Here is a 12747-nt window from a genome sequence, read left to right as displayed (position 1 = left end):
ATTACACGTAACATCGAGTCAGTTATGCGTTACCAACTATACGACGATGTGATTATACCACAAATTATGAGGTAAATTTGCAGCTGTGTGATGGGGAAGATCACGATTGCCTTGGAGAAAAAAATGTTGGTTTTACATATCAAGAAAAAAGATTGCTTGATATGCCATGCGTGTGATGTCGTTGCACAAAAGAAACGTTAAGTGAGCGCAAATTGAATAACAGCGTTTTCAAGTTCGCAATTTCGAACATCCTAAATTTTAGATTCTCTGAGGTCACATTCACAGATTCGCAAAGTACTTAACATGCCTTGTCCAGATTCTTCATTATACTTCCCATGAAATTCTTCATCAACGTAATTACGCATTGATCGGCTGACATAAACGCTAAGAATCAAGAACGGGTGAATATCAACGCGACGATCGACTGCAATACAAATCAAAACTTCCGGGATCTCAATTTGTGCATTTTTGCAACGAACATTTCAAAAATAATTGTGAAAGTTCCAAATGCTTGTCGGTCCAAAATCATCCGCATCTAAAGCCGTTCCTACAGATCTCATCTGACATAGAATAAAATAAGGAATTCTGTTCCAAAATCAGCGTTTCGTTGATTGAAACCCATCGCCAGGGAAAGATCAATTTTTAAATAAACAATTTGAAATTCTGTCATTGAAAGTTTTGTTCTTACGCGATGTATATCTCAGATAGATTGTCTGCCGAACCGAAAAACCGCTGATCAATGAAAAGAGCTGATTATTCTAATAATTATTACGACCTTGCGGAGGCTACATGCCTAGGAAATACCTCGTGAATTAAATTGAATTACTCTATACTTTGGCTGTGGCAGTCATAACAGGGTTACAGAGAACAAGACATTCTCGTATAACGTTGTTATACTGGGGCGGTAAGTTGTGACGAGGTAAGCTGCCGACAAGCCCCTCCGACTCTCGGCCTCCATGGGCCATGGATTAAGCCAGACTTTGTTTCGTTTCTAACTCAAATCATGACTTACGACGCGGTTTCTTATTAAACGTCACGTTGATAGATCGTTTCGTTGTCTCAGCCGGTTTATACCGAAAAGTCAACGCAAGATCACAACGCAAGAAAACATTTCTCTTCAATTTCCCTTTTACACAGATTATCCCAGATTCACTGTTCGTTGTATCATTTCGGTTTTTCATCAGAACTGCGTCTGCGTTTACTTTGGAATGTAGACAAAATTTTGATTCAACAAACGACTATCAGTTTAGAGCTGATTTGCAATATTCTCAGAATTTGAAGATTTAAAATCTATGGCGGTCTTCTCGTTGAGAAAAAATTTCATATGTTGTTGTACTAGAACATTCTAATTGAATGGGTATCGTTACAATAACTGTTCAAATATTGTTCGATTTACAATGTGATTTGGGAGAATGCTACACTTTTCTGAATATTGCAACACTAAATCTGTTTATTTAACTTCTAATATTGTTTCAGATAAATACAAGGTCTTAACATAAATTTATTATATGAGTAACCGTAATAATAAAGAATAGTAACTCATACTGGTTTTTCTAGGTACAACGACAAAACGTATTTTCATAACTTGTACCAAGATCTGTATTTTCCCATTAAAATGAAAACGCACGAGGAATGTGTAGTCCGGAATCTGAAAAAAAATCCGAGAAAACTGACTTTTATGATTTCGGATGATTCCTCGCCATGATTGAAGATAAATTAAATTTCGCAGACGACGCACGTTGACGGAAAAAAGAGCATTTCCGAGCGTCAAATGATCTCTCTCCATGTGAAAAGGATATCCTTAAAATTTTCGCCACTGCCAATAACACACGATCCGCACCCCTCCGTGACGTTATTGCTTCACGGCGAGTACAGTGGGATACTAACCTTCGTTTTAATAAATCTCAATTACGAGAGTTAATGTTCTATCCCGGGTAATTAACCCCAGGAAGCGATGAAACATTTGCAGCGCTTTTAACTTATGAAAATGTAATGAACGAAGGTAATTAACTTTCGTGGCAATTGTGGAAGCGTGACTTATGCACGAGGATATACCGGAGCTGGACCACGTCGTTTCATCTCTATCCGTTACGGGTTTCCAGTTTTTCACGTGCCCAAGAGAGTTGCAAACGAGATATGAACGCTCTTTGGCTCACTGAACGATTTTTCTATACCTAAAACTTTTTCTAATCAGCTCTTGGGAGGTTGAGAAGGGGTTGTGAACTGATCGGCAATGCAAAAGGTGGATTATGACGTCATGTGAGAGCTAGAATCATGTGAAAGACATGCGTGGCACGTGTCAATGCAGAAGTTACGCGGGTAACATCTTTATATGTTTATAAAAAACTCGTGTCACGATTTTCCTTAACGCTAATCTCCGAAACCGCTCAAACGATTTTAATGAAACTTTCCAACTTGATCCAACTTGAGAGACAGGATAGTTTTCATCCCGATAAGTGGCCTTTGATATTTTTTATTGCAAATTTAAGGAGTTTTTATTGAACAAGTTCCATAAGTTTTTAATAGATGGCGGTGTGAGTCAATCTATTGAGTTCCATAAGTTGTTAAGGTGCTTATAAAGACGCGTTGTACACCTCAAAAACGCGGGGATGCAAAACTCCTATACCGCTTACGCGATCAGAGTGAAACTTGGGCAGCTAATGCCTTATTTTGGCAAAAAGTGGAGCGTCTTTTCACTTTTTCAAAATTTGGAAAAAAATTATGGATTTCGGTGTTCTTCATAATCGAAAACCAGATCAGCTGCCATTTCGTCATTTCACCATCGAATCTCATGGAACTTGGCTCAAACCGTGTGTTTCATCACCGCCAAGTGGCATCATACCGGATAGTTCGATCCATTTAGTGCAACTCTGAAAATTTGGGCAATTTCTGTGGGTGGTAGCCAAACTGTAAAATTTTTTTCCAAATTTTGAAAAAGTAAAGAGACGCACTACTTTTTGCCAAAATAAGGCATTAACAGCCCAAGTTTCACTCTGATTGCGTAAGCGGTATAGGAGTTTTGCATCCCCGCGTTTTCGAGGTGTACAACGCGTCCTTATAAGCACCTTAATAGATGGCAGTGTGAGCCAATCTATTGAGTTCCATAAGTTGTTAATAGATGGCGGTGTGAGCCAATCTATTGAGTACCACAAGTTGTTAATAGATGGCGGTGTGAGTCAATCTATTGACATCTGTATTAAGCCGGTAATCTCAGCCGAGATTAGTACGTATATTATATTTTCTAACGAACATTTGATAGCGGGTTCACGTTGACGGGATTCGAAATTGATAAAAATTCTACAAATCATCACTCTTGGCTGATTAAATCTCCCGCAACTTTAGTAAATTACTCACATATGCATGTATGTAACACGTGGAGATGTTGAGACTAGTCATTATGCGCGCGAGTGGAAATCATAAACCGGCCATCGGATAGCGGAAACTTTCGGTCAAATCCATAAACTGACTTCATTACGTAATTACATCATCGTGGTTTGATGAACCCCGTGTATATAACTCACACACGTGCCCCGCAATGTTATACTTACGCTGCGAAACTCGCCCCCTTTCTCGAAATCTACCCTCTTGTAGATCGAACACTCACTATATCCATGTATTCATACTCAATATTTATTTTTATGTGTATTGCTGAAAACCGAGTGTCGAATTGGCTGAGAAAAATGTTATTGTTGCTTCTCAGGATAGGGAATAAAATTCTAAGGAAAAAGAGTGAAAAATTGTTTTTATAGTGCATGCACGGTTTCCGCGTTTTTTTTCTTCTTTCTACCCATCAAGCGGGACTAAAGTGACCGTTTTCATACCGGGGGCAAAAGAAAAAAGAAAATCAAAAACATTCGCTACTCGAGTAGCGGGAGTTTTCGTTATTTGCAAGGAAATTATCAATAATTAAGATAAAATATGTTTATGTACTTATAAAGTGTCTGAAATTGTGAGCAAAAAAGAAAATCCATACATGCGTTACAAAAAATATGGTCTGCACCAAGGGCTAAACGGGCTTTTTAACCTCGTGTGGTTGCAGTACTCGCCTTCGGCTCGTACTGCAATCTCCACACTCGGTTTAAAGAGGCCCGCTTTACGCCCATGGGATACAATGTAGCATTTGTTCAAAGTTGCAAAATCATATCTTACGGATAACGAATTATTTCGTAATTATTTAAAATGGCAGAATCACATTTTTCAAAATATGAAAATTTATCACAAGCATTATAAAGCTGCGATTCAGAATCCTCAAAGCTTTGATTACGATTTCAATCAGAAGGTTGATAATCCTGAAAATAAGACTTCCAAACAACCGAGATCTTCGAGTCTCCTATCACGTCGAAGGAAAATAAAGAACTTCGCAAAAATTTTATAGGACTTGAATTTCAGTGAAATGATTTTCCCCCTTCCAGGAGGTCCCCTCCTTCACCCACGATGACTTTACCTGTAGATGATGTTACCTGGTGAGACCTGGTGCAAATAGGGTGTTTTAGTCCATCGATGGAAACATGTTTGAAAAATCTAGACGATTTCACTGAAACCCAAATCCCATAAGCTATAGCGGGGTTCTGTTATCAAAACAGATCAGATGTGATGAAATATCGAAAATGAAAATCACGACTTACTTTGTAGAATCCATTAAACTACACGAACGTCCCACTAGTTTTCATACTTCAATTATTTACTTACCTGTTCGAGGAAATTTTTGATTTTTCCCTCTTCAATTAGCCTTCTATCTTTCCGAAATTTATCTTATTCCGAATTTAACTTATCGAATACAGTTGAACTCCGATCCGTTATCGTTCTTTACTTTATTTTTTGTGATTCGTTTGAACCTTCGCTGTAAACTTTATTTCTGGCATTTAGTCTTCGTAAAATTGACCTTAAACTTTGGTCAATTGGGTTTTAGGTCTTTCAAAATTTCTTCCCCCATTCGCTGCTCAGATATTTACACGGAGTAAACTTATTGATTCTTCGCATATTCAAAACACTTCAAAGCGTTATATTTCCCGGATGAAAAACGGAGAGATACGTATGTTCGGTTTTTTTTTTTTTGAAGGAAGATCATGCTTGTCATTCTCGATGCGATCACAGACGACGTCGTTGGTGTTCGTCGATCGTTTTGCGCGAACGTAGCTTAGGCGGATCGGAGCCAATCTACGACACAATCGGAAAGATCGCTAGGAAGATTGAGCCGGACGCAGGGGGTGAGGAAAACTGCAAATAGAGACGAGAAGAAAAGAAATAGAAGTAGATTTGGGCGGTGTAGGGGTCCCGGGACAGACACTGATGGATGGAAGTTAATTCCCGGCCATAATGTCCTACATGGTAACCGTGGTAAGAGAGTCGTAAGAGAGAATCCCTGCCCTCCACGCGTAACCAATATCGTCCGGCATTGTTTGCTATAGTGACCAAATTACTTAAATTGACAGGGAAATTTATTACTTGTCAAGAAAATTGGATGACAGTTTCTTTTTCGTCTTTCTTTGAAACACCAATTGTGATCAACGACGGTGCTAAGTAAAGTGGAATTGAGCTGTGTACTAATTTTGTATTTCAGCACCAAGGTCTTTCGATTGGCAGCAACATTTCTTTTTTACTTTCATCTCAAAAACTCGTAATCCAATTTGGGAAGGTGAATACAAAATTCGATGTTTTCCTATTTAATTGACTGGTGGTAGAAGCGGAATTATTCTTTTTAAATGGGACTATACTCAGCCCCTTTTGGTAAAGAATTAAATTCCCTAGAAACGTGTTCATTAGGCTACATCCATACACAGCCGAAATGGTTCAAAAGTTGTAAGCTATGGCTCAAAAGTAAATCTTTACGTAAATTTCACATTTCAACATTTTTAATGGCTAAAATATTGACTTTACGGCAAGAAGTCACCGACACTTCCATAGACAATTGAATTCTCTATAAAATTCTTCAATGAAAATTAAAAGAAAATTACATTTACCCCATGCTATTAAATGGGGAAACTTGGAATTCCGAGGGCAAGCTTTTCAAATTGGATTCAAGAGACGTAATTCTTTCATGATGATCCGTTTTTGCTACGTTTAATAAACGTTCCAGGTGGATGTGAAAAAACCTCGTTTCCTAACGAAAGATCCTAATGAACACATAAATGTATTATGGAAAAGTCGACATGATTCATGGTTGGAAGAACGAATAAGACCGGCTTTCCTTTCTCAGAGCCAATCTGGAATAACATCGACACGACGAAAGAGAGATACGCTAAATATTTATATTGAAATCCTGAGCTTCGTAGTTTCGCGTAAATCGAAACACCTCCGGTTGCCGGGTGACATGAAATTGTATTTCCGAAAATCCGCGTCGATAAATCCGGCTGGGAGTCTCGTCGGCGCGTCAAATTAAACCGAAATAAATCATAAATATTAAACGAGGCTTTCAGCCGTTGGATTACGGGGGTTGTGGGGGCGTTGGTGGGGGTCGGCCGCCGGCGGAAGGGCGGAAATTATAAAGCCCTCTTCCTTCCTGGACCCTCGGGGCGGTGCATTTGAATGACAATGCAAAAGCGTTAGAGGGCCTCGGGCCTTCGGGGCACCAGTAAAAGGGACAATTGTTAAGACAACGTTGCTTCTCGTCTATCTCTTTCCATCCTCGTCACGCTGCTGCAGTTTAACAATGTGAACACGATTTATTTCTGAATGCTTATCATGCTGGCTAGTACTTAAAAAGTTACTTTTGTCTCTCAGCTTGGAACACGAGCGAAATAAACAACTTTGCAAAATGAAATTACTTTTTCGAGGGTTGAATGAAAGGTGTGAGAAACTTCTTGTAAGATGACATCGGTGATTGAATTTATTCCGAGGTTTAGACATGTATTGAGTACTTGCTAAATCAGTATATTTCGAAACTATAGAAATCTTTTTGAAAATACAGAAATAGACAATACTGTAATTGCAAGCAAAAGCTTAAAACTTAGATATCGATGCTGCACTTCAAATCGCTTCAAGATAATTAAAAATCTCGTCAACTCGTTCAATTTTAATTTAGAATAGCTGATCTCGTTTGGGATACTTTTTCCTACGGAGTTACGAAAATACTTTTTTACGGCATGGTTATTGAAAAGTCCACTTTTTGTGGCAGTTTTCGTTCCGTAAAGTGACGCTTCATACGGCAGTGAACAAAGTTGCGGAATAAAGTCTTTATTCCGCAGTTTTGATGCGCAGTTCGAAGTGCGCATCCCAAACTGCCGAATAAAGTAGCTTCGTCGAACAGATCGCGACATAACCTCACTCTTAGTTTTGCTTTTCAATGCCCATACCGTAAAAAATATTGTATGTGGCATGCCCGTAAACCGTTTTTTGACTCGAATAATTTCAGTACTCGCTTTCGGCTCGCTTCCGGCTCGCCTTCAGCTCGTCCTGAAATCTTTATCCTTGCCAAAAAAAAAAAAAAACAGGCGGTTTACGGGCATGCCACATAAATAGCTATTTTTTCCTCATCAAGTTGGCATTGTAAAATGTTTTATTTTTCAACAATTCACCGACGGTCATGATGTTTGAAAAAAAAAAAGAAATTTTGAGTTCACTCCTAAATAAGAAACGAAAATCTCTGTCACTAACCTTGTAGGAAATGGTCTTTTGAATAAAATAACCCATCGCAAAGTGAAATCGGACTTTCCACTCGCTAAACTGTCGATTTTTCAAAATAGCAGATCTTAACATTTAAATTTACTTGCTTCAAGGTATTCGCTTAGTAAAATCAAATACATAACTTCCGGGACAACGTTTTGTCGTGTTTCATTCAACCGAAAGTTCAAATATCACGTTACCTACATAATCTCAATTTCTCGCTCAATTTCAACGATATATCTCGTCAGTAGGTCCTCGTAAAAGTTTAGTAACAAACCGGACATGGAATTATTATTTAGTCCGCATGTACCCATCCGATAGCGGATCTTTTTATTATTGCTAATCATTATATTTATGTGGATGATTTTCCAATATTGGAAGTTCAATATTATACTCATTTTTATCTTGCAATGCATAATCACATGGTAGCGTAAATATATTAATTATCCTCATATCCAGCGTTTCGATTACCGAAATGGACTAACTCTAAGCACTTACCCACTCTAAATCCACTAAAAATTGTGCTAACTCCTAGACATCCAACATTCTTACTCCAACCCATATATGTATTTCTATTATCCCATCAGCTTCTTGAATAAACAAATATCAACAAATCCTTTATCACATATGATTTGCCTGTTTTGTCTCGTCGGTTTACTGCCTACGTTCATTTTCAATATTATTTTATTATTATTTTCAAATTCTAAAAACCTTGAAATCTGGTGTTTTTATGACTTTTAATTAAAGCTGCCGTAAAGCTACAGATGCAAGTGATTTTGTCAAGCTATTTGGTTCTCGCGTCAGAAAATCTACAAAATCTACAAAAAAAAACAAAAAAAACAAAAAGACACCTAACACCGAGTAATTTCGTGCTTGGTGAACCTCGTTTGTCGACCCGTGCAATGAATCACGGTGTAAGTTTCACGTGCAGCGTCACGTCGCGTCCATCCAGTAGCGACGTTAAAGTCGTGAAATGTTGCAGGTGAGGTGAAGTGAGAGCATAAGAAGGGTTAAAAGTCGCGTTCTAAATTCTGGCGGCTAACAGCCGGAGTATGATGATAAATATGTATGGGCCAGATGCCTTGCCTATCGTAGATACGTGGCTCATGCAATGCACGTGGGTTCACCAGCTAGCAGCTACATTCCCATTCTCATTTCGGCCGCGTGTCGATATATATATAAGTTATATTGAAAATTCCGAACGGCTCCTGACCTAAGTATCCGAAAACGCAAACTGCCTGTATTCTATGGTCGCGTTCTAGTCTACGACTACTTTCACTTGTTTGGCCTAAAGCTAGCTTTACTTTAGGTACAATCTGCACTGGGAACCGTGTGACAAAGTTCCCCAAATTCTCATTTAAGAATGAGTCTAGATTAGGGGTCATTCATTTATTACGTAAGGACGATTTTAGCCATTTTTAACCCCCCCCTGCCCCTATGTAAGAACACATAAGATTTCTTAGTCTCCCCCTCTCACTTCTTACGTAATATTTTACCTATAGATTTCATTTTTAAACTTCAAAGTGTGTAAATATGGTCACATTTAAGATTTAAAAAAATTATTATAAAATAAAATTTTTTACAATAACAATATACAAATGAAATTGTATATTAGAAATGAAAAAATAGATCTCATAGCTTGTGAAACGTCTGAATAGAATTTTTTTTTAGGTTTTCAAAACTGCCCTTTAATTTTCTGTGCGATTTTTGTTTTCTCAGACATTGCCCCCCCCCCCCCCCCCCCCAACCCCCCTAACCTCCTCCCCCCGAGATAAGGTCACGTATAGATTTTTCAAACCTCCCCTTCACCTTGAGACCCTTACGTAATTAATGAGTGGCCCCTTAGAAGATAAGTAAAAACCGGTTTTAAAGTATTTGGTAGTGAACGCGAATGGAATGATATCCCAGCTGGTAATTGTAGTGAAAATGAATTTGAGCAAATTCGACTAATACGAGTAATTGAGATGTATAAAAAAGCTGTTATAATTAGAATATTCAAAATGATCTAGCTCTGGCGTTCTCGATTCGATCGATCGACTCGAACAATATTTGAAAAACATCAGTTGGTGACTCTGAAGATAACCGCATTTCGTAAAAGTTCTTTCAGGTGACCTCTGAATATATCTTTAGTGGCCAAAGTAAACCCAAAAATGTTAATGTAATATTGCACACAGTACACGTCTAAGTATAAAACTTCTTTTCAAAATTTTGATATTCAGCTCGTGTTATTCGAATTCGCTCAGAATAATTTCTATCGCGCGGTATAAAGGATGTGATCTCATTTATGATCACCACCATCGGTTTTTTAATTCCTAGCTAGTGAAAGCTAGGTAGTGAAATGAAGGATTTTTAATTTCTAGCTTGTTTTTAAGGCCGTGTAATTTACGACCACAGGAACAAGCTTCGCTACAAGGGGTGGTATTGCCCTTTTATTTGCCCAGAGTCTTGGGCACGGTGCCTACAGCGAATTCCTCCTCGCCTTTGGGTATAGCTGGTGACTTAATCCACTTAGTGGAAACTGGCTGCAAACAAGATTAGCTTTATTTTCAATGGAGCTTAAGGCAACCCGGTTACCAAGACGAACGGGCACTCATCTGCATGAAAACTTAAATTTTATTTGCATCGATTTATTAAATATATAAACGAGACAAAGCTCGTCGGCTTGTGAAATGGCGATGAATATAAAAACTCACTGAGAAATTCTTAATGCACGGTCTTTAGAACGGCGCGTTATAAAACCATCAAATTTATTAAATAAAATAGACTGAAAATTCTTCGGCGGTGAATGAGATAAACGCCAGAAGCATTAAAAATATCGAAGATGGTCATTAAGTACAGGATTGGTTACATCAGCTGAAAATTTCAGACCTCAACAACATGAAGAAATAGATCCCACCTGTGCCACCGAAATATTGAATAGGAAAGCTAATAAAATCGAGATCTTGTACCGACTAGAACGAAATTTTTTTTAGACCCATTCATTATTTTTTTCAACTATGTTTTACCAAGTTGTGATGTCGATCATTTTTACAACCATGCTCTTTAACGCGGAGGAAAACAATTACCGCTTCTCTCAAAAGGACTCGTATGTCCACCTTGGTTGCCTGAACAGCGGGGTTATGGGTTCCCATTTTGAAGGAAAGGAGAACTTCGAACTCCTGTTTTTCGTGTGATAAAATTTATATCATCATCTTTTATTTGCTATCGTGTCATATATACCAAGTATGCTTCGTATATGTGATCATTAATGTATACCAGCACATTCCAATGTCTGAATACAGCTCGAAATTTTTCTATAAGATTGATGACCCGGACATCAAGAATTACGCAGCTGATGAACCGGATATCACAAACTGTGAAACAAATAATCTGGACGTCAAAAACTACAAAAACGATGATCTGGACGTCGTAAAATATCAAGACGATGAGAGATGTATTCGGACAAGGAAACAACACAATATAAGACACTATTTTTATACCCAAACCGTTTTTGCAAAGACTGTGCAGCCTGTATTCAGACGACAGAATGACTTTATTTGAACGTGCAATTTGTGTTGGAGAACAACGTTATGCGCATCATGCTAGGGTCACGCGACAGAAGGTAGAATAAATTCGGCTTCCATCACATTTTACAAAATATCGTTTTTTTGTCATCCAGTACTACCATGAATACATAAAGTAAAAACCACGCTGTCTGTGTATTTTTGAGTTCTGAGAATATTATCGGCGTCAGAAGTATAAAATTCGTATGAAACGGGAAACTCTCTTACATGTGATCACTTTAGCCGTGCAAATAGGAATAGTTAGAATATTACAAATAACAATTAAGAAATACTCACCATATTTTGTTAAATCAACTCTGTATGGTGTTATCCGCGGGACAGTTTTTTTCGAAAACGCGGCCTCCTCACACTCACAGTTGTTTTTTGGCAAACGAAGAGCAGCCATGATACCAAGAGACTATTTTTTTTTTTATAATTGCTCAAAATCAATTCGAGATGAAATATTCGTGGAACCATTCGATGGATATTGTGGTCCTCCAACGCGCACACTGTCGATCTTAACCGATTATATTTCGCCAAATGTTCGGTATCGAGTTTTTCACAACGTTGTCAGTGGCCAGTTCGCGAATTACACCACACGCGCACACATGATCATGATCTAACGAATGTTAATAAATTTGCTTTGCGACCTTCAACTGTACTCAAAGTCAACAGGGAAACGTGATCCGGATGGTTATAACACAGGTCAACAAATTTTTTTTTTTTTGAGTTTGTATTTAAATGACTAAGTTTTGATTTTATACATCGAACAATAACCAAAATTTTCATTTATTACTTACAAATTTTGATTTTGTCTTTCTGACGCTAATAAATAAGTCTTGAATTTTTTTGTCTATAGTATAAGCAGCAGGTAGCAGCAAGTTTAAACAGAACGGAAACTTTATCTAACAAAACTATTTTTTCACCTATTATTCACGTGAAAGAAATCAAAATTTGACATTTAGAATCCAGATTCAAAATTCCTGATGACCGGTGTAATATACCGTGCAAGATTTGAGTCGGTAAGTAAAACTTAATGACAGATATCGTGATCGATGTAAAATTGCTGCGAGGTAGGAGAAATGAAAATGATATTAAATAAGACCCGCACCAAAAGTTTTTCTTTCTACGCGTGTGACAGATGGCGCTTTTCACGAGGCCATGAGCCGCCTAGGTCGACTGTAATCTCTTTTATATTCACTAATTACTTGTTTGCAAGCTATTTTAACACTAGTAACTTTTTGCACGTCATTTTACCACCCTAGCACTTTTTTTTCACGCTTCACAGGCACCGTGAAACGGACTTTTTGTGCACTTTTTCCGAAAAATAGTATCTAATACTCGTGCAAATTGTTAATTCAGCGCACTTGGCCTCCTAGCTTTTGTCAAAAGTCCGCTTTTTTTAACTATATAGTATCACAAAGTACGAATATGCGATTCAGCTCGAACTGTCAATACCTCTGCACCCATTCCTCGATCTTTTTTTCAAACTCCACCAGCGTTTGTCCCTGTGGAAATACTCCTTACTCTGTAATTTTCGCTAAAAATATGTGAAGGTATGCCAAATCTGCAGACTCGGTTTTCTGTTTTGAGGGAAGTAATC

At 38.0% G+C, this 12747-nt stretch overlaps 1 protein-coding gene across 2 annotated transcripts in view; it reads right to left on the bottom strand.

The window, feature by feature from the left end:
• LOC124406446 (choline O-acetyltransferase) overlaps positions 1–11652 on the bottom strand; it is a 56231-nt gene extending 44579 nt beyond the window's left edge. The window contains exon 1 of one of the 2 annotated variants that reach the window (XM_046881855.1): positions 11442–11652. In XM_046881855.1, coding sequence (XP_046737811.1) covers positions 11442–11550 — 109 coding nt within the window. In that variant the 5' untranslated portion in view covers positions 11551–11652. The remainder of the gene's footprint in view (positions 1–11441) is intronic. The other variant, XM_046881854.1, reaches the window with a different exon arrangement.
• Between the last annotated feature and the right edge of the window lie 1095 nt (positions 11653–12747).

Source organism: Diprion similis, chromosome 6 (genome assembly GCF_021155765.1).
Source record: "Diprion similis isolate iyDipSimi1 chromosome 6, iyDipSimi1.1, whole genome shotgun sequence".
NCBI lineage: Eukaryota > Metazoa > Arthropoda > Insecta > Hymenoptera > Diprionidae > Diprion > Diprion similis.
This window is presented reverse-complemented; position numbering and strand designations above follow the sequence as displayed.